Source organism: Cynocephalus volans, chromosome 8, assembly GCF_027409185.1.
Source record: "Cynocephalus volans isolate mCynVol1 chromosome 8, mCynVol1.pri, whole genome shotgun sequence".
NCBI lineage: Eukaryota > Metazoa > Chordata > Mammalia > Dermoptera > Cynocephalidae > Cynocephalus > Cynocephalus volans.
In genome coordinates this window covers 82,589,639-82,612,293 of record NC_084467.1, presented here as the reverse complement: position 1 = coordinate 82,612,293, position 22,655 = coordinate 82,589,639, and the positions used below count along the sequence as shown (strand labels likewise).

General features: G+C 45.5%; 1 protein-coding gene across 2 annotated transcripts in view; it reads left to right on the top strand.

The window, feature by feature from the left end:
• ABCA4 (ATP binding cassette subfamily A member 4) overlaps window positions 1-22,655 on the top strand; it is a 120,806-nt gene that overhangs the window by 69,804 nt on the left and 28,347 nt on the right. For both annotated transcript variants that reach the window (XM_063104333.1, XM_063104332.1), the window contains exons 19-31: window positions 1,514-1,688; window positions 3,481-3,612; window positions 4,596-4,735; window positions 5,172-5,309; window positions 6,339-6,532; window positions 7,512-7,596; window positions 10,321-10,526; window positions 10,879-10,927; window positions 15,067-15,329; window positions 15,993-16,117; window positions 16,580-16,678; window positions 17,509-17,695; window positions 21,768-21,862. In XM_063104333.1, coding sequence (XP_062960403.1) covers window positions 1,514-1,688; window positions 3,481-3,612; window positions 4,596-4,735; window positions 5,172-5,309; window positions 6,339-6,532; window positions 7,512-7,596; window positions 10,321-10,526; window positions 10,879-10,927; window positions 15,067-15,329; window positions 15,993-16,117; window positions 16,580-16,678; window positions 17,509-17,695; window positions 21,768-21,862 — 1,888 coding nt within the window. The remainder of the gene's footprint in view (window positions 1-1,513; window positions 1,689-3,480; window positions 3,613-4,595; window positions 4,736-5,171; window positions 5,310-6,338; window positions 6,533-7,511; window positions 7,597-10,320; window positions 10,527-10,878; window positions 10,928-15,066; window positions 15,330-15,992; window positions 16,118-16,579; window positions 16,679-17,508; window positions 17,696-21,767; window positions 21,863-22,655) is intronic.

Sequence of the window (22,655 nt, the reverse complement as noted above, 5' to 3'; positions counted from 1 at the left end):
CACAAATGTGCTGACTTCCGAGGATTTAGTAAGAACAATAACTTGGGTCACTGGGACTTAAAGCGGATATGAGTTATAAGGAAAGACAAAAATAAATGCCTCTGTGCACCAGGGGAAAGAGTCTAGTGGAGCTGACTACACTTCACTTGTGGTTTACACATCTAGAAGCCCATTCATTCAAACCATCAAAAAGCCTTTCCTGACAGTGGAAGTTACCTAACAGTTCCTGAACTGATGGACCAGGTTTATAGGTGCTGTTTCCCTGGCTTTTGCTGCTCTTACCTTCCCTTTTGAACCAGTTCTGTATTTTTCTCAAGGTTTTTCATTCGCTGAGTGTATGTGTTTCTCTGTGGGTGCTAAGATGCTCTTGCTGTCCTCCCCTGGCTTTAGAGAGGCAGGACGGCCTCTGGACTCTGCCTGACACTGCATGAGAGGGTTCGCCTCCATGCCTCCATGACCCACCCCGGTGCCGTTTCACGGAGCTTAGGTCAGAGACCGCAGCTTTTCGCAGAGCTGGTTTGCAGTCAGCAGTGCCTCTGGAAGACCCCCCTCCCAGAGCAGAATGACAAGGCTGAAATCAGGGGGCTGGGGACTGGTTCTGTCTCAGCTACAGGCAAGGCAAGGAGGCACAGAGAGAGAGAAGTAGTAATGGGATTATTCTGCAGAGAAGTAAATGTGTAGAACTACCATATTAAGGCAACAAATAAAGTTGTGCCATATAGGATGAACTGAAACAGGAAGACACTGGAGGTCAAGGAGAAGTGGAGGCCACGTAATAAAGGTTGCACTGGAGGGGACGCGGGAGCAGAAAGGGGAGGCGAGGTTTGAGGCGCACTGATGAGGAAGAGTCGATAGTCCTACCCAGTTAACTGGAAAACTCTAGAATTCTCAGGAGCAAGAAGTCAGCTGTAGTCAAAGTTGACTCAGATTTGAGCCACGGTGACTAGGAGAATGGCAGTTCCAGCAATGGACATGGAGGACTACAGAGAAAAATGTTATTTGGGGAAAAAGGTGAGGAGCTTGATGAGAGAATCCATGAGGAATCCCCACAGGCTTTTGGAAGCAAGGGTCTGGGACCAAAGATCAAGCTTGGTTTAACTCTCTGTGCAGACAGTGAGTGCACTCTGACGAACATGGACTCCGGGTTACAATCCCAACTCTGCTCCTCATGAGCCATGTGACTTTGATGGGACACCTGATGTCTCTGTGTTTTAGGCTTTCTCATCATCTATTGAAATGCACATAATAATATCTACCCCATGGGGCTGTAGTAAGGGTACAATCAGGTAATTCATGTAAAGCACTTGAAACAGTGCCTGGCATACAGTAAGTGCTAAATAAATGTTCAATACTATTATCAACATTATTCTTCTGTAGTCTTCCTTACAAAGGTCGTAGCTGAAGCCATGGGGGCAGGTGAAATCATAGGCAGAAGACAGTGGTCTGAAGAAAGAACTTTGGGGAATGTGTACATTAAGGCGTATTTACACCATGTCCATGTTTTTCCTCCAAGACACCTTCTTTGAACGTGAGCTTCCAGGTTTGGTTCCTGGGGTATGTGTGAAGAATCTGGTAAAGATTTTTGAGCCCTATGGCCGGCCAGCTGTGGACCGTCTTAATATTACCTTCTACGAGAACCAGATCACAGCGTTCCTGGGTCACAATGGAGCAGGGAAAACCACCACCTTGTGAGTCTTCTGGTGAAGAGGCTGGGTTGCCTGCTATCCTGTCGGTTCCAGGCTGCAGTCTACTCTTTTCCACTAATTTTAGTGAGAAAAAAAAAATGCCCTCTATATTTGTGGTCCCAAGAATTTGCATAACCTACTGCACTATTCAAAGCTAGCTCACGTATATTGTTTTATTTGATCTTCACAAAAAGCCCAAAAGGGAGGTGGAGTAACTTTATCGCCCCCTTGTGTGCCAGGGAAGTGAACTTTCCAAGAGTTGAAGTGACTTTCCTGAGGCCACCGAGTTGTAATGGTTCAGTGGGGGCAAGAGCCAGATCCTTCCACCACAACTGCTCTTGTGTCTCACACCCTGAGTCCACCCACCCCCCACATCCAGCCTTTCCAGAGCTACTATCATCCCTGGGGTGATGAAGTCATGGCCATTGTCATCACGTGCACAGTACTACTCACTTTCGAGGAGCATTTTTTTTTAACAATTATCAGGCAGGCGTCAGCATCAGTGTGGGACCCCTGGTGAGGGCTGATAGTAGTCCTGGAGAAAGTAAAAAGGATGCAGTCTCTAGAGGGGCCTGTGGGGTAGCAACATGGCAACCAAAGGCAAGTTCAGAGAGGAGAGGGCTCTGCATGGACTTTCAGCTCAGGAGGCTCCACACACTACTCTCAGGGGCCGAGCGCCACCTGCTGAGAAGAGAATGCATCCCACCCAGGTTTCCCAGGGAGCAGCAGATACAGGCCTCTCAGGGGCTTCTTACAGGGCCCCAGGAAGGAACACAGAGTGTACACCCTGCGTAGGAATGTTCTCCAGGGCGGCTCAGCGGGAATGGAATGTGGGGCTGGTGCCATTACATTTGGTTCTGTTTCCCTCTAGTGGTTGATCAACAGAGATTTCAGCTTCTAAGTCCAAGTTCAGAGAGCCAAGATTGTATCAGACCTCGGGACAGAGCTGGGTGTGGCTGTGCTAGATCTGTCTGATTTCTCTCCTTGTTAACAAACACAGCCAGAGCACAAAGTCCCATCCAGGACCCCAGGGCTCCTAAAGGCAAACACATTACCTCACCGGCTGCTGAAATGCAACTTCCCCTGGGGGTTGAAACACAACGTTTAATAGTAATAATAATATTTTTTAGTTTTACCTTATGCGGGCACTGTTCTAAATGCAGTACATGTATTAACTCACGTAACCTAAGGAGGAGGGAGTCATTATTTTCCCATTTTACAACACTGCTATTGGGCTTTTTATGTTTGGGATCCAAAGATGATATTGTTGGTGGTAACTCCCAGGCCTGGCTTCAATCAATTAATCAGCAATTGCACATTGAACACTCAGGTGTGCTTGGGTTTCTCACCATCAAGACCTTACCCTGGGCTCTCTGATGGTGACACCTGCTTTTCACTATCTGTGACTGCTCCCACAGCAGGCAAAGCATTGAGCCATGTACCTGAATGCCTTTTGCTGAGTCCTTCTAGCACCAGGCACTGTGATGGGAGAGTTGTGGTCACCTGTGGCTGCAAGGGAACGTTGGGAGGCTGGAACCCCCAGAGGCCCACAATGCTTGCCTGGGTGCACTAGAAAATCAGGAGGAGCAGAGTGGGAAGGCAGATGGGGGTCCTCTGCAGAGGGCCAGGATGCACACACTGATGCTGAGCCCTGCATGGGAAACTGTTGGTCCCCACAGCTAGTGGTGGTCTGGCTTTGATCCAGAGCCACGGGCAGGAATCACTGCTGTGGGGCTGCCCTCTGAGGTGCGTTGCTAAAGGCTATCTCTCTGCCACTGACTCCTGTATTTGGCAGGTCCATCCTGACAGGTCTGTTGCCACCAACATCAGGGACTGTGCTCATTGGGGGAAAGGACATTGAAACCAGCCTGGATGCCATCCGGCAGAGCCTTGGAATGTGTCCACAACACAACATCCTGTTCCACCAGTGAGTAAAACAGGAATCAAGACATCCCATCCCCTATCCTCACCCAGGCCCCCAAACGCACTTCGCTAGAGCCCAGCTCAGGGATGCCAGGTCTGGGCACAGACAGTGATACTCTTGTTTGGCTTCCTTTGCCCTGCTTGCAATGAAAATTGTCCCTCAGAACATGGGACTGTGCCTCTGGTGCTTAGAGCTGAGGTCTCTAAGAGTGACATCACCTTTTCTCTGGCAGTGGCTGATCCCTGGGCCCCTTTCACTCGGGGATGAAAGAGTGGAGAACCATTATTACTTTTTTTCTTTTAAGTCAAGGCACTAAAGACTGATTTTTCAGTTGCTCTTTTTCCAATTAAAATATCTTTTATTTCTTATCTAAAAATCTACAAGATTTGTATATTATCATTGAAGAAAGGAAGGAAGGAAGGAAGGAAGGAAGGAAGGAAGGAAGGAAGGAAGGAAGGAAGGAAGGAAGGAAGGAAGGAAGGAAAGAAGGATAGATTTTTAAAAAGAGGAAAATAAAAGTCACCTGTAATTTCGCCACCCAGAGATAACACTGTTAACCTCAGTATATAATTTTCCAGAACTTTTCCCCATGCATTATAGATATACACATATCTTTCAAGTTATAAAGGAGAATTAAACTATGCATACAATTTTTTAACCCGCCATTTTTTTAAAATGTGATTTCTTTTTTTAACCTAAGATATCATGAACATCTTTCCACATCATTACATGCTCTTTTTGTTTTATAAAATAATTTTTAATGTTTACATGTTATTCTGTAGTGTGAATGAACTAGTCAAGCTATCCTCTCTTGTTTTATTTAGTCAGGGCCTGTTGTTCGTTTTTGTTTCTGCACCATAAACAACAGCACAATGAACATCTTGATTGCTAAATCCTTGTACTCATGTTTAATCATTTCTGTAAGATAAATTGCTAGAAGTGGAATTGCTGAGCCCATTGCTCTTCTCCTCGTCCCATCCCCGTAGCCTCACGGTGGCTGAACACATCCTGTTCTATGCCCAGCTGAAGGGCAAGTCGTGGGAGGAGGCCCACCTGGAGATGGAGGCCATGCTGGAGGAGACAGGCCTCCACCACAAGAGGAATGAAGAAGCTCAGGACCTGTCAGGTGCTTGGTATTGGAAAGAGACAGGGCTACAGATGGCTAATCCATCACTTCCCAGTGCACCCGGGAGGCGGGGGGGGGGGGGCTCATACGGGAGAGCTGCTACGAACTGGAACACTTCTGTGAAGTTACTCGAGCAGCCCACCTCTGGATCATTTCCCACACAGAACACTGCCTTGCAGCAGCCTGGGCTTTATTTGTTCTAATGTGTATGTGTTTGAACAGTCTTCACATGATCTGATCTTGGAGGCAAGGGTTGCCTTTTCTGCATTTACAAGTCACGTACACTTCTACGGTTTTGAACACTGTATAAACATCTAAGGAGGCAGCATCAAATGGCTGCTAGATTTAAGATAACTTCCCCCTTGATGCTGCCAGCCTGGTCTTTCTCTTCCCATCCTCCACAGCCCCTGTGACCCCCTCCCCCTTGTGCCTCTAGGTGGCATGCAGAGGAAGCTCTCTGTTGCCATTGCCTTTGTGGGAGATGCCAAGGTGGTCGTCCTGGATGAGCCCACCTCTGGGGTGGACCCCTATTCAAGACGCTCCATCTGGGACCTGCTCCTGAAGTATCGCTCAGGTAAGGGCCCCTGTTCAGTACCCTGTGCTCCCACTGAGGCTTTCCTGTGGTCCCCACTCTCTCACACCTGGCATTTTGCAACTGAATAAGTAACAGCCATACCCCACTCAGACAGGCTTTATCAGTGACTCTAAGTTATAGTTAAAGTCTCCTGACATTTTTACATAAACATAAACAGGGAGTGACAGATGGGGCAGCCTACTTCTCACAATATTCTGGAAGGTTCTGTCAACCTGTAGCCCTTATGTCTGGGATAATGGGTGCAGCTCTAGGTGAAATTCTCCTCTGACTAAGGGGATCCAGGTCACCCACAAACATCCCAAGAAGCTTCATAGCTGTCAGACGACTACTCAGGACTAGGTGTGAGGGTGACATCTGGGTATTCAGTGCCACAGAGGGCTGCTGTAGATGGAATGTCTCAGAATGCGACATTGCCTCCTCTGTCGTGGCATCTTTCAAGCAGAGGGCTCAGGTCCAGAAGACACAGCAAGCAGAGCTCAGAGTGCCCTCAAGTGACAGTGCAGCTCAGTCCTGTGCTGGAACCAGAGATTTCCCTCATCACTATACTCTCACAGCCTTTGCCTGCACCATCACTGGTGGTTTGCTGTCCTGTAGTCCTCACTACTGTTTTAACTTAATGACATCTCCAGTTGGTAAAAGTGTGTGTGTGTGTTCTTTACAAAGATTATAAACGCAGAGCTTAATGATCCAGAGAACGTATACATGGAACTCAATAGACTGACCATAAGTGTGTCCTATATATGGTGATTTATTTGAATCAGATCCTATGCCTGATAAAGAGATACAGTATATGACAGTGCTTTACAATATATAAGATACTATATAATGTTAGCTACTGTCATTATTATCCTAATATCCTGAAATTTGCTGCAGAATTAGCTCTTTTTTTTTTTTTTTAAATTAACTCCCAATTTTTGCAACTATATAACCGGGAGGTTGCTGTACATCTCTACCAGCCATGCCCAGCCCAGGGTCTTTCCAGTGATTCCCCTGACCCCATCCTTGCAGGCAGAACCATCATCATGTCCACTCACCATATGGACGAGGCAGACCTCCTTGGGGACCGCATCGCCATCATTTCCCAGGGAAGGCTCTACTGCTCGGGCACCCCGCTCTTCCTGAAGAACTGCTTTGGCACAGGCTTCTACTTAACCTTGGTGCGCAAGATGAAAAACATACAGAGCCAAAGAAAAAGCAGCGAGGTATGGTCTGTCTTCTCTGCCCAGGGAACGAGCCCACTGTGGGTGAGAAGGAACACACGGCATGGGGCTGCCACTCCAGACATTTCTACCCAATCAAGCTCTAGCCGTCAGAATCAGCTTCTTTGGTTCTGGGACCATTTGCAGATTTCGATAATCACATTCTGAACCCTTATGTTTTACCCAATATGGAGCAAGTAGTTTTAAATGACCTGAAATTAACACACGCCAGTATCCCAAAGTACATATGTGTTTTGTTTTAACATTGAAGTGAGTGTCTCATTCTGCAAGGGTTAAACTGTTTTAAGAGTAATTGTGTAAGCTTCCTTTTTTCCATTTCAACATTCACGTTCCCTAATTAAACCTGAATTTCAGTAGTAAGTGAAAGCTAAGAAAAGGCCTCCTTGGGAACTATAACCTAAAAATGATGAAGCCAAAAAATACCAACCAGCAGAGACCACTTCTGCATGTCAAGAGACCCAGGTTCAGGTGTGGGTTGTGAATGGAAAAACTGTGTCATTCTAGGTAAATTACCTAATTCCTCGGTGTTGTTTTTCCCCCATGTGGAAAACGAAACTGGTGATCTTTGCTTCTGTGTCTTAGGCATGTGAAGATAAATGGGATAAAGTATTTGAATGTGCTCTGGGCTCCTTGAGAACAAACATTGGTCACATTCAGATTGTTATGATTATTACGTTGTAGCATTATTTGTGTCTCTAGTTGAAGTGTCTGGCTGCTGCTGGGTTTTCCTGCCCTGGGTAGATTTCTGTAGTCCAGGGAGGGAGGAGCAGAATGTCTTGCACAGGCAGAACCTATAGCTGTCACATGGTTAATGACAAGCCAAAGGGATCCTTTGAGGTTCTGCTTCTCTCTGTGCCTGACTCACACACTCTCCAGAATAAAATCGAATGGCTACACCCTCAAAATGCTTAGATGCTGGAGTGCTATGCGTCTTCTCAGTCATTCTGTCCATCTGTTGTAGGCGACCTGCATGTGTGCATCTAAGGGCTTCTCCATCAGGTGTCCAGCCTGTGTCGAGGAGGTAACTTCAGAACAAGTGTTGGATGGTAAGCACTGGGGCAGCCCACACCTTGGTTCTTGTCTGGCAACCATGTCCTGGAATTATTGGGTGTGGCCTGTTGTGATGCATTTTAATGGGAGCAAAGAGAACACTGCATACATATCAGGCTCAAGGTCATACAATTGTTCATCTTTTTCTTTGAGCTTCTTTGTCTTCTTCCTTCTTGCTCCATTCGCAAAGGGATCTTAAAAGTCGTGCACCTAAGAGCCCCCTCCCTTTAATGAGGAATGCAGTCTTTGTTTATTCCATGCCCTTAAGCCTCCATGCCTGGAGTCCTCCTGCCCCGGCTCCAGGCGACATTCCTTAGTGTCTGGAGAGGGCTGCTCTGGCGCCCTCTGGTGGAACCATGGTGACCCACAGCTCTTCCAGTGAACTTCCCGAGAGAGTCAGAGATCGCCTGTGCAGACTGCAAGTCTGTGTAACGTTAAACATCACTGTTACACTCCTAACTGTCCCCTCAGCTTCCCAATTTTCCAGTGATTCTCCCTTAAATTAGGGTGCATTAAAGCTCTCAGGGGCGCCCCAGCCTCCAAGGACATGCAGTGGAGAGGCCATCACTATAGAGCGATTGCTACCCTGTAACGTCTGAGCCCGGGACCTGAGTGCATGCCCACAACTCTTGACACTCTCCATGAATGCCTGCCCCCCACTGCCCATGGGGGTGTCTTTGCAAATAGAATACCACACACCCCATGTTCCTCAGTAGGAGCAATGCTAAACTTATGTACTGGCCCAGGTTAATGAAGGGGAGAAAGTATCTGCTTATCAAAGAAAAAACAGAGTTTCCTATTTAGCACAATTTTTTTCTAAATCTGAAGAATTTCCTAACTGAAATCTGGTGAAACAAGAAAACTAGACAATATTTGTGCACACTGGTTAAGACTTGAAGGAAATGCCCAGAGTTGCATTATCAGTATTCACCCTCTCTCCCTCTCTTTGTACTGTGGTAAACAGAAAACACCTTTTTAGGATGACATTTCTGTCTTTTTCCTAGCCACCTTGCTGTGGGTTTCTCCCTGCATTCTGATCTGGAAATTTGTATTTTTAAAAATTGATACTAATATATATAATTACTGTGCTTCACCATATCCAGTTGGAAACAGGGCCTGCTTGACTAGGGTGATTTTTTTTTAATATTACTTTATTTCTCCTTTGTATAGAGTAGGGATGCTATGCATGGTGGGAAGTACAGTAAGTAGTTATGCCCCAAGTAAGGAAGGGATGATCATTTTAATCCTTATTCAGTTCCTTGGAAGGCTTTTCATGTACACGCACCCACATACCACACACACACTTGCAGACCGCCCTGCCGGATGCTGAAAGCCCTGCTAACCTACAGGACTGCTTCTGGAAAGGCTGACACACGCCTAAGACACAATTCCTGGGAATCCAGCAGCTTTGGGTTCGATTTCCTTCCGAAGAGAACAATGAGTGTGACCTCTAGGGAGCTATCAGGGCAGAGCTGCTTCCTCAAGTAGAGAAGTCTCCAGCCTCTGTATGAAGTCATCCCAGAACTAAAGACAATCCAGGCCAATGTGCGGGTTTGACGTAAAATAAGCCTTCCAACCCAGCTCAGTAGGAAGATTTTGGTTGAAAGCCATGAAATCCCTCTGTATGGGTCCTTTTTAACACAAAGAAAGAAAAGAACCCACTGGGACCCTGACTCTGTCTAAGAGAACTGCTTTCCAAGGAGTTGTGTTCTGAGTTCCCAGAATCCCTTTCCTTTGAACCGCTTCTCAAGATGATGTGCTAGAGAACTGTCTCTTCAAGTGCATGCTTTGAAGGTTTTGAAGTTAGATTTCTAATTTTAACGTAACACATGCTTGTGCATAAAATTCAATTCCAGCCACATAGGGGAATTTCAACTTAACTTGATCCCTGATACTTGCCCAAGCTCCACGCTACAACCTCACGCTTCACTCCCCAAGCCTCTCTTCATGGTTTCCCAAACCCCTTCTGCATTTCCTGGAAGCTAGGTATTAAGTTTTGTTTTGTTTGAGGAGGCAGGTGCAATACCAAGGGAAGCGGTGTGGTCCTCCAAGGTGTTAGACCCAGCATGGGTGTGAGACTTAGGAAGGGTTTCTCCCTCAGCTTGGACTCCAGTTCCAGGTATGCATCTTGAGTGAGTTCCCTACAGTTTGGGCCAGACCAGGAAAATGAAAGCAACTTTGACTTAATCCTCAAGTCTGCAGTGAATGAGAATGAGCAACAACAAAGGCAGAGAGCCTTCTTACCTGAGATGATGTTCATGATAACAATAGTAGCTGCCACTCATCTGTGCACCAGGCCCTGCTCTGAGTGCTTGGTGCATAGTAACTCATCCAGTCCTCACAAACGACAGTAAAGTGGATACTATGACTTTCCCCTTTTCATAGATGAGAAAACTCAGATATGACCTGCCCAATGTAACACAGCTTGAGGGGACAGAGCATTTGATTGAACAAAGGGGAAAACTGGCACAGATATGTTACACGACCTCCCCAAGGTTGTGCAGCTACCTAGTGGGGAGCCCTTTTGCTTCCATCTCCCTCTACCCCACAGTGGCTATCACAGGGCCAACTAAGCTAAAAACAGACATGAATGTCAGTCCTCTGGAAGAGTCACTGGTGAGTAACAAAATGTCCCTTCCTCAAATGGGTGGTGAAAGAAAGTAGGAGACCTGGGCAATCTTACAATCTAGACTTGGCATCAGTTTTATTTCTTGTCTTAGGGGACGTGAATGAGTTGATGGATGTGGTTTGCCACCATGTTCCAGAGGCAAAGCTGGTGGAATGCATTGGTCAGGAACTTATCTTCCTTCTCCCGAATAAGAATTTCAAGCAGAGAGCATACGCCAGCCTTTTCAGAGAGCTGGAGGAGACACTGGCTGACCTGGGGCTCAGCAGCTTTGGAATTTCTGACACTCCCCTGGAAGAGGTAATGCAGAGATTGCAGCTGGTTTCTGTCGGGGGCCAGAAGAGGTGGGTCTTGGCAAAAGTCTAACATTAAAGTGAAGTTTCGTAAAAGCAAAAAGCCATTAATCTCCTGCCCCAGCACAGAAATCATCTTCATTTTCAGCGTACTTCCTGCTGCCTGTGTCTGTTTGTATAGTTTCCGTAGTTGCATTATGTGCTTACATTTTTGTATTTATAGAGGACTATGTTCTTAAAGAGTCGTAATGTATTTTCTTCCCATTATGAAACAATAGCCAACAAAACGGAGCATGACTTGGATTTTTCTGAGAGTGGGAATGCCTAAACCAAGTTCTCTCTTTTTTTCTTATGGACAGATTTTTCTGAAGGTCACGGAAGACTCTGACTTGGGACATCTGTTTGCTGGTACAGTGCTGGGGTGTTGTAACTTGTTCCCTTCCCCTCCCCCAAGCTCTTTCTTGAAAATCTAAGGATAAAGTCAAGAAACAACAAAGCAGGCAAATAAGGCATTTTGCATTCTTGGTGCCTTTGAATGACAAAGGAAAACAGATTGAGTTAGGTCTGGATGGGAACCCTCTGGATGAATCAGGATTCTTACGGAGGTCATGTTGGTAGCTTCATCCCCAAACTTCTCATCCCATGTCCCCAGTCTCCTGTCCCTGCCATGTCATCATCATCATTTCCTCCTCTCATCTCCTTTAGGCTTCTGATCCATTCCTGTTTGCATGAGTGACAGCTGGCAGAGTCCTTAGAAGTAATGGTCACAGTAAATAGAACCCAGAAGCCAGCTAGAGTCTTCTGGCCCCTTTGAGACTGAGATCATTCTGAGCCCTCATTTAGTGGCTTCTGAACTTTGAAACCGTGGGCATCAAAGTTGTTGTGGATTCTGAGAGTCTCTCTTATACATGTGTCAGCCTGGGCACCAACTAGCCCCTTCTATGATTTCTACCCAAAACTAACAGCCACACAAAGCCGCTGTGAGTATAGTGGACCTCACTGCAGAGGGCGGAGGGTGGGGAGATGGAACCACTTCTGATAGAACAGGAGGCGTCACCCACACTGTTAGAATCTTCTCCTGGCCACAGGCAAAGCTGTGTGGCAACCCTCCTTTGCTGACTTGGGCTTCTGGCACCACCTGTGTCACTGGTACCTCCTTCTACTCAAGGTGGCATATCACAGTGTTTTCCTGTACAAAGAGTGTTTCCTCACTGCGGGGGTTATGATACCAGCTCTTAAAATAATATGGCTTTCATTTTGCTTCATAAGTGATCCCAAACATTTATCAGCTATGCCTGAACTACCAGTGGTCAAATATACCAACCCAAATGTGCTCCAGCCTATCCAAATAAGTCACGTGGTGGCCAAAAGAGGTGTTCATCCTGGCAGAGTGGGGGTAGGGGCAGCGGTCCTCTGAGGAGATGGGAGCAGCTCACCACAGGGCCCAGGTTTTCCTATGAGATCTGAGGACACAGATATTGAATTCTCTCAACTCACCTGAAACTAAAGGCTTGCGTTCACCAAGACCAGAATGAAGATATGCTGATTTATATCAGAAGCTCTGCTGGATTCAAGAGTTAGGGCCTTATAACTGTACAGATTACTCCGTCTTAATAATTAGGTCTTCTCAGGAGAATAATAATACATGAGAAGACGATGTGGTCAGCATGGGCATAGGATAGGATGTTCCAAAGAGGCAGTCAAGGGTAGAAGTTAAGAGTATAGCTTTTGGGGGCTGGCCCATTAGTTCAGTGGTTAGAGCACAGTATTATAACACCAAGGTCAAGGGTTCAGAACCCTGCACCTGCCAGCTGCCAAAAAAAAAAAAAAGAGTGTAGTCTTACAGTGAGGCAGACCAGACATCAAACCTGAGCTCCATAATTTGCTAAATTAGTGTCTTTGGGTAAGAACTTAGCCTCTTTGTACCTCAGTTTCCTCCTCTGCAAAAAAGAGATAGTAATAGCATCTACCTTTCAGAATTTTTGAGAAAACTGAATCAGTTAATGCATGCCAGGTCTTAACAAAGTATGCAACCTCTGATTACGACTCAGCAACACTCCAATGTTGACATTTACAAATCATCTCTTACCTCAAACTTGTGTAGCCCTTCATACTTTACAAAGCACTAACATCCATTCTCTTATTTGATTGTCACTATAATCTCATGAGGCAAGTAGGGCAGGGCTCTGCCCCATCTGGGGGAAACTGAGCTCACAGAGGTTGGATGACGTGCTTACTGTCATCCAACCTCTGGCTTCTGGGTCTTACTCTCTGGTCTTAGCTCTCAAATCTAAGATCCTCTATTCCACACTCTCACTGCCTCCTATTTTTCACATAGTTATGTACATTTGTTTTGAATTAGCTCAACTTCAGAGGATGACATCTTCTGATCTTTTCTCCAAAGTCTCCAATGGAACCTGTAGCTGTTCCTTGGGGCCAGATGTTGCATGGCATCAAGAAAGTCAGTGCCACTTCTGGAGGAGTGGCTCACAGCCAGTGACCACTAGAGAGCAGCAGAAAGCCAGGGACAAACTGTCAGGGCTGAACAAAGGCTGCAGCCCTCAGCTCTGGCCCAAACAGTGGGCTCCAGTCTGGATGGGCCATCAGGGAGAGAGCAAAGCTCAGAGGATTGGGATGAGGGAGAGAGGCAGCAGGGGTCCTACCAGAGGGAGGGCCGGCCACAGTAGACATCGAATCTGAGCCCAGATCAGGAAAAGAAGCCTGAACAACTGGGACTCTGGCACTGGGTGGTCAGCAGACCTGCAGAGCTTCTCTGCCCCTCTGAATGCAGGGCCTGGGCCTGGGGCTACCTGTCGCCAGGGCCTCCGCATGCCAGGGCTGGTGCACGGTAGGTGCCCATGAATGTTAGTTGTAAGGATGACTGAGCTGACCCAACTCCCTATAGAGTTGCCCTTGTGTGGGGGACTTGAGGAGGGTTAAGAAAGCACCTCGGGACCAACCAATGGTCCTCTAGGGTCTCCCACTATGTCCAATAATAGGTGTTCTGCACATGAGCATTAATCAGTGAAGATAAACTGTAGCTTCAACATAACTGAGGATTTACAATGGTTTATAAAGCACATTCACGTGTGTTATCTCGTTTAATTTTTAAAAGAATTCTGTGAAATGTTCTCATGTTCATTTTATAGATGAGAAAACTCAGATTCAGACAGGTTGAGTCGGTTCCACCAATTTTTGCATCTTGTAAGAAGCAGGATTCAAACCCAGGTCTCCTAACATAGCTCGTTAGTTTTCTGTCACTTTTCAGTGGCCTCTAAGAATTCAGAAAGAACCAAGCTTACTCTGATTTTTAATTTTTTTAAGTACACAGGTCATAAGTGATTATATTTTATTGTTTAAAAATTCAAATAATATACAAAAGCCTGAAGCTCCCCTTCCCACTTAACCCTCTCCTCCCCAGTGGTCAGGTGTCCTTTTCTTTGTGAATAATATATGAACTTTCTAACACAAATGTGACCTTACTACACATATTGTTCTGCACGTTAGTTGGTTTTTGTTTTTTTTACTGATTTATATATTTTAGACCTTTCTCTATGTCAATGAATTTAGACCTATTTTGTTCTTTTTAATGCTAATAGAGAATTTTTAAGCAGTTTCACGTGATTCTACCTGCAGATAATTTACACTGGAAAATGGATTTTTTTTTTTTACTCTTTAAAAGTTATTTATTTATTTATTTGTTTGTTTGTTTATTTATTTATTTATTTATTTATTTATTATGGCTCTAATATTTATTTTCATCATGAAAAGTTTTATTCATTTTATTTTTATTTTTATTTTTACTTTTATTTATTTATTTTTTTTAATTTTATTTTGTCGATATACATTGTGGCTGATTATTGCTCCCCATCACCAAAACCTCCCCCCTCCTCCCTCCCCCCCCTCCGATGTCCCCTCTGTTTGCTTGTCGTATCAACTTCAAGTAATTGTGGTTGTTATATCTCCTTCCCCCCCCCACCGGTTTTTTTTTTCTGTGTGTGTGTGAATTTATATATTAATTTTTAGCTCCCAGCAATAAGTGAGAACATGTGGTATTTCTTTCTGTGCCTGACTCGTTTCACTTAATATAATTCTCTCAAGGTCCATCCATGTTGTTGCAAATGGCAGTATTTCATTCGTTTTTATAGCTGAGTAGTATTCCATTGTGTAGATGTACCACATTTTCCGTATCCACTCATCTGATGATGGACATTTGGGCTGGTTCCAACTCTTGGCTATTGTAAAGAGTGCTGCGATGAACATTGGGGAACAGGTATACCTTCGACTTGATGATTTCCATTCCTCTGGGTATATTCCCAACAGTGGGATAGCTGGGTCGTATGGTAGATCTATCTGCACTTGTTTGAGGAACCTCCATACCAGGAAAATAGATTTTTAAAAGAATCATTAACCTACCTGGCCTGGTATTATGGTATTATGTTGCTGACTTAAGTGAAGGGAATATCAATGCTGTCAGAAAAAGTGGTATATGAGATCCAGACCTTACGGGTGTTTTTCCAAATGATGAATTTAATCCCCCAAACCAGGTGGCACTCAGCAGAAAAGGGAAAATGTCAGCCTCCGACACTCCTGTTTGGGTCCTGGTGGAAAGGCCACACAGACTGCCCAGGGCTGCACCACCAGCTCCCCAGCACCAGCTGCTCCTCCCCAGGGCCAGACCCCCCCAGAGACAGAGGAACCTGGCGCCCGGCGCAACACGGGAGCAAGGCTCTTCCTCCAGCACGTGCAGGCGCTGCTGATCAAGCGATTCCACCACGCTGTCCGCAGCCACAAGGATTTCCTGGCCCAGGTATTATCACAGGTCCCTGGCTCCTCCTGGGGCCTGCCCTGCCCTCTCCTGGCCTTTCCATCCTGTCCTGAGCATCCCCCACACGTGGGTTCAAGTGCAGCCATGAGCACTCTTTGAGTCTGTCAGCTTTGTTTCCTCCTTGCCAAACCTTTATTTTGATTCTTGGAAGTACAAACCTTCTTTGAAAGTCATCATTTAGCAGAGAAAATAGAATAATAGTGACTATGTTAATATTGTTTTTATTTTTACAGTGAAGGGTAAAGTCATGTTTTCATTCATTTTTGCAATGACCCGACATATCGAGGTCATTACCCTCTTTTTTCTTCTTATGTTATTTTATTCAGAAAAAATAACTCTGGTGAGTTATGAGTAATGTGGTGAGTGATGTGACTTGCTCTTTGAACTGCCCTTTAACCTCTGGCTGGACATTGGCCGACATTCAGATTTTCCATGGCTACTAGAACATTCTGTTTTCTTCTACACATCTTGCCTTTGCACACTCTGCCTGTAATGTTCTCCCCGAAGCCTGAACTCTACCACAGCCCGATTATGAGGCTGCAGGGTGCATGTTTAAAAGAATGAGCGTGTTTGCGCGTGTGCAAGTGAGTGTGTGTGTGACATCTAACACCCCCAGCCCGCATTTCCATGTTCACTCTCCCACAGATTGTACTCCCAGCCACTTTTGTGTTTTTGGCTCTGTTGCTTTCCATCATCATCCCTCCTTTTGGTGAATATTCCTCGTTGACCCTCCATCCGTGGATGTATGGGCAGCAATACACCTTCTTCAGGTACGCAGACTCATCCCCAAGTCACCATTCACCGTCATGGGTGTGGGCTCCTGGGTCACATGCTGCATGGAAGGGTCCTGACCTCTGCACTGCCCCTGGACCTTCACCAGCGTGGAAGGGGTCCTGAAGCTGCCCTCAGAAAGGAAATTACTGTAGCTGCCATGCCTGGAAAGGTGATCCCAAGTGGCAATCAGGATTGCTTGAGAAGGGGAGCAGGAAGGAGAACATGAAGCTTGGGTGAGTGGGTCAAAGCACAGACACGATCTGCCATCTGACTGCTGGGGGTATACAGGCAGCCTACCCCACTCCCAAACCTATGACCACCCGATGGCGGCATCAGTGCCTCACGTGCATGCCTGGCACATCATAGCCATTCCATAAACACTTTGAGTTGCAGCTGGCTGCTTTGGTCTTCCCTGTCCCTGTCACATGTCCACGCTGTGAGCCTCTGTCTCTTTCTAGCTTGGACGAGCCGGGAAATGAGCGCTTCGTGGTACTTGCAGACGTCCTCCTGAACAGGCCAGGCTTTGGCAACCGCTGCCTGAAGGAAGAATGGCTTCCGTAAGTCTATGCATCCTGGCCTGAACACCACCAGCTCCCCAGGAGACCCTAATGGTGGGGTCCAGGAATGCAGGGTTCAGAGAGCGGGCTTCTCCCATCTCAATCCCGCTCTGTATTGCAGGGACCACTTCCATATCTCTGACCAGCACTCACCCAGCCTCTCCTTCAACACTTGTGTGCAAGGGTGTTCACTACTTCTAGAAAGCCCCTGCATCATTGGACAGCTCTGTATTTCTCATTATAGAAGTTCTATGTTAATTCAACATATGACCCCCCACCCCGTAACTTACTTGAAAGGCTTCTGAACAGGGAAGGGAGGAAGACGGGGTATATGCTATTGTATAATTGGATCTCGAACGGCATTAATTACATACATAGCCAGCTCTCAATTATTGTTACAAGTATGGAGAAGGGAGCTATATAGGGCAGTGGAAATCCACCAGGAATCCTGAAAGTTCAAAATGATTTTAACTTCTCTCGTTTGGTCTTTTTCAAAGCTATTGATAAGGACCAAAATAGACTAATTTTAAATTCCTTTTTCTTTTTGTTCTGTCTCCCAACAGCTACAGCTTCTAGAATAAGAAAAGAGGGATAAAACAGTCCACAAACAGATAATTATACCCCACGTCCCCTACCTAGTCCATCAACAAAATCCTAGTCTTAATATATCTCGAACAGAAACTAACCTCCAAGAGCATGAGAAGAAAGTGCTTGGGTCTGAGGAGGGGGAAGAAAGGCTGAGAAGGAGAGGGTTGGGCACTATTTCTCATTTCTAGGGATTTTTATCAACTTTGGAACTAATTATGGAATATTTTCTTGTCTTCCCTAAGGGAATACCCCTGTGGCAATTCAACCCCCTGGCAGACTCCTTCTGTGTCTCCAAACATCACCCGCCTGTTCCAGGAGCAGAAATGGACACCAGACAACCCCTCACCTTCCTGCAGGTGCAGCACCAGAGAGAAGCTCACCATGCTGCCTGAGTGCCCCGAGGGTGCCGGGGGACTCCCGCCCCCTCAGGTACCTCAACTCCCCCTGCCCCAGGAAACCAGGGAGCCCTAAACCTGCCTGCAACAGCAGGGATTGGGGAAATACGTGGTACCTCCTGAGTCTCTAGCCAACTAACATTACAAACTGACAGCTGAGTGAGGGACTAAACCAGGCTCCCTGGGTCCTCTCCCAGGGGCTTCCCCGAGGGCCCTGTCGCTGCCACCTGGAGAAAGCCACTGACTAAAAGCTTCATTTTCCACTAAACACTTCCTATTCAATCTAATAAGAAAATGTTTTTAAACATTTAAAAAATTGTACAAGGCATACATGCTCATTATAGAAAAATTAGAGACACAGATAAGAAGAAAAAAAGTTGCTATAACAACATACCATTTGGTTTTCATCCACTCAGACAGGATTATATTCAAAACATTGTCTTGAAACCTGCTCTTTTCACTTAATAACATTACGAACATATACCCATGTCAATAAATATACATCTACATCATTTTTGATATCTGCATACCATTCCACATTTTGGATTTACCTTAAATTATTTAACTAATCTCCTATTGTTACACATTTGGTTTTTCAATTTTTTTCCATTATAAACAATGCTGTGATGCATATTCAAATGCAATGTATTTACACACTTATTAACAGTCTTAATTAAAAAGCTTGCCTATGCTGTGTATCTAACGTGTGCCTGCACACAAACACTCACACATATGCACAGAGCCAGCAGACTGTCTTTCACAGGGACATCAGTGATCTTCCTCTGAGCAGCATCCTGTTTAGAGTTCTGAACTCTAGAATAGATCACAGAGAGCCTCTTCTGGGGGTTTCAGAGACAGTGAAAGGGGACAGAGAAGTCTCACTTTGTCTAGGATTGATAATGCGCCACCCACCTAACTAGCACAGAGCTGGGCCTTAGACAGCCCTCTCTCATGATTTAACAATGAATGAACAATTCCCAAAGAGGCAGTGTGGTATAGTGGGAAGACCTTTCTGAGCCTTAATTTTCAAACCTATAAATTGGGCATAACTGCTCTTATTTCATAGCATCATCATGAGGACTCAATGAAATAATTGGGTAAAGAGTTATTTGGAATTGGATTCAACTCAACTGATGACAACCCCAAGCTAACAGTAGATAAAACAAGACGGAACCTGTTTCTCTCCCATGTGTAGTTTGTGTGGGTGGTCTGTGACGCTCTGCTCTGTTGCTCCTCCATGCTAAATAGGCCTTGACCTTCTGAGCTGAGGTGGCAGAATCTACTTTCCAGGTAGCAGAATGGAACAAGGGATGAAGAAAAAGAGAACAAAGTGTGCAAATGTGTGCAAGGAAGATTTCCAGAAGCTACCACATAGCACTTACACTTAGATGTCACTGGCCAGAACCTAGCATCAAGGGAGACTGGGAGATGTATTCTGTTCTGAGTGACCTCCTATCCAAAGAAAAGGCTACTACTATGGCAGCAGGGAAGAACAGATAACGGGGACAACTAAAGTTTGCCATAGCATCTATCACAGCTGCTGGCTTGTAAATGATTCTATGCTAATGAACATCTGATCTTTCTCTCTCTTTTTTTATATTCTGAAGTATATACCTTTGTATTTTTCAAGCAATATCTTCTCTCTCTCAATCACAACTCAGCCACTGTAGCATCACAAGAATCCCCAAAAAAGGGCTCGGAGCTTGTCTCAGTTCTCTGTAAACCCAAAAGGAAGCTTTGTTTCTGTTGGGTTTGCAGTCATGTGCTGGGGGCCCCTGTGGCTGCTTCTCCTCAAATGCTTCCAGCATCACACACCTGAGGCTGTGACACTGCACATTAAGTTCATGGCTGGGAGAGTAAGAAAAAGCCAAGCCTAACTACATGGTGATTCATTTCCTAGAAGAATCCCATCTTCAAAGCTGCCTGGAAACTTATCTTCAGTAGTGTTAGTCCTTGGTCCCTGGGGAAAATTTAACAGGCCACTACAGCTAAAGTCCTAGAAGGCAAACTAGTTCCTGTTATTTTCTTTTACTCCTACATTTTCTCACTATTATTCATGCCTCTCTTTGAAGCAAAGTTGAATGTCACACATCTGCACAGGAGCTGCTCTCTCTCTCTCTAACACTCACTCACAATCCACTTTTCTATTCAGCTAGAATCAGTCCAGAGGGCACAGGTCTGATTCAGAGGTAGTAAAGCATTCTTATCTGGAAAGTGGGGGTGGGGTGGGGCGAAGGGTGGACGTGGTCATCTCTAGGGTCCCTTCCTGCTCTAACATTTTTTGAAGGGTGGTAGGTCCTGAGGTGGAAGCAGTCCATACTGACTAGTATACATGGAGATAAAGCTGCAGGAGTATTTTATTCCATAGAATTTTTAGAAAACAATTTATCATAAACTGTCTCAGCATCAGCGATTGTTCCAGCCTGGATTCTGCCAGGGGAGCTTGGCAGCCCTCCTGGATGCCATCTTCAGCTTGAGAAGCAGGTGATAGAGTGAAAGGAGCCAGGGCTATGGTATCAGGCAGATGCAGGCTCAGATCCTAGGCCAACCACCTACAAGTTCTGTAACCCAGCACAAGTCAGCCAACCTTTCTGAGCCTCCGTCTCTTTGTTTGCAAATCAAAGTAAGAATCCTCTTTCATAAGGATTCTAGGATTAAGTGAGATCAGATATCTAGAGCATTTAACATAGTGCCTGGCACATAGTTCAGTAGGTGCTAGATCTCCTAGCAGAAGAGAGAGGAACGAGGTGGAAAAAGTGGATCAAAGAGGGAAAGTCAAATGGCAAGGGGGAGGGAGGGGATAAAAAGTGTATAAAAATCAAAAGTGATAATGGTGGTTTAACGTCACCAAAAATCCCCTCAGCTACTTCTGGGGGCATACTTGACAGAGTGAATGCTTTTGCCCAAAGTTCCTGACTGACCTACAAAATTGACTAATAGAAGAAACTGAACACCGTGTGTTACCAAATCTAAAGTAATATTGCCACCTGGTGGTCAAACTTACACACTTTCGAATTCTCCAAAATCTTTTGATTAACTTCCAGTCCTAGATGTATTTTGAAAGTGATTTGTAAATTGTAATGCACTATTCAAATTCTTTCATTCACGTCACAAATTTATTGTGTGTCAGTTACAGGCCAGGTCCTATTCTGGGTGCTGGGGACACAGCAGCCAACAAGTTAGGCAAAGTTCCTGCTGTCATAGAAATTATATCCGGGCCGGCCCCGTGGCGCACTCGGGAGAATGCAGCGCTTGGGAGCCTATATAGGGATGGCCGGTGTGCTCACTGGCTGAGCGCGGTGCAGGCGACACCACACCAAGGGTTGCGATCCCCTTACCGGTCACAAAAAAGGACAAAAATAAAAGAAAAAGAAATTATATCCTACAGGGGAATAATAGATTAACAAAACAAGCGAACGGAGCCATCAGAGGGAAAACCTCTGTGTTATGATGGAGAATGACTGGAAATAGAAAACACTTGTCTGAGGACTAAAACGCGGGCTGACAGTTAGCCACGTGAGGTTTTGCAGCTAGAGTTTCTAGGCAGAGTGAACCGCCAAGTGCAGAGCTCCATTGGGAATGACGGGTGCCCACAGAGGAACAGGGAGAATGGTGGGGGTGGGGCACGGGGCCTGCGGCTGAGCTCCAAGAGCAGGGCCACGGCAGCCTTGATGAGCTTAGGTTTGATCCTAGGGTTTACTGGAGTGTGGTAAGCAAGGGGACCGAGGTGTTCTGATTTACGTTTTTAAAGCTCAGTCTGGCTGCTGGGTGGAGAGTGGAATGTGGAGGAGCAAGGTGGGATCGGGGAGACCAGTTTAGAAGTTTCTATAGAGGTCTAGGTGGTGGCATGCGCTGAGGCAGTGATATTTGAGCGGGAGAGACACAGAGGGAGTGGAGATTTATTCCAGGGTTAAGCCATTGTTTCTTCTCAATGGATTGGAGAAAAAAAGGGGGGATCAAAGAAGACGCCCACATCACTGATGTGGGAACTAGGGAGATGCCAGCCGCTGAGCCCATAAATGACTTTTGGGGGAGAGCAGGCTGTTTCATCAACTGTAAGACCTCAAATTCCAAAGTAATTAATGTGGGGTGTCTCGTTGTCTCAGAGAACGCAGCGCAGCACTGAAATTCTACAAGACCTCACGGACAGGAACATCTCCGACTTCTTGGTAAAAACGTACCCTGCTCTTATAAGAAGCAGGTAAGAAGAGACCCTTTTATACTCTTCATCCTGGCTCCCTGTAGAAAATATTGGCTAGGGACAGAAGATAATTTACTATCACAATTTATCTATGATCAAGGCAGTGGAATTTTTTCTTTTTCCTAATTTGAGGGCCTCAGAAAAAGCAATTGAAGCATATACAAATAAAATACAACTTAAGATTAACTTTGTTTTTTGGTTTTTATGCTTAGGGCAAGTTGTCAACATTTAACAGAGGCACTATTAAAAGTACTATCAGAAAAACATTAAATTTATTCAATAATGCGGCCTAGTTAACAAGGAGAGACAAAGTTTGGAGGAAGAATGGGAGTAAAGGGGAAAAGGTAAAGGAAAAAGAAAGAAGAAGGAGAAATAAAAAGCAAAGAGGAGAAAGGAAAAAAATCAGGCCAATACAGGAAAGAGGCAGCAGGATAGTGTCTGAGTGCGTCCCTAGGCCAGGGTCCCCAGCCAGGTTCACTGCAGCAGTCATATTCTAACTACAAATTATCATGTTATCACTGTCCTTTAAAATGCCAATGGACTCTGCAATAAATATCTAGTTCTCTTGGCTCTGCAGCTGTTTTGTAAGCCCCACCCCAGGATGGAATGGCTTCAGCAGCTCCTAGCAGAGCGAGCAGCTGGACAAGAGCATGCTTCAGAGAGAGGATCACAAGAAAGCGTGATCTAGTCTGCACATGCTCTGGGGCTTTAAAATAACACATATACTGTCTAAGTTGAGTAGTATTTTTAGTCACTTTCCCTACCAGAGCCCTGAACAAGGGATAAACAAACT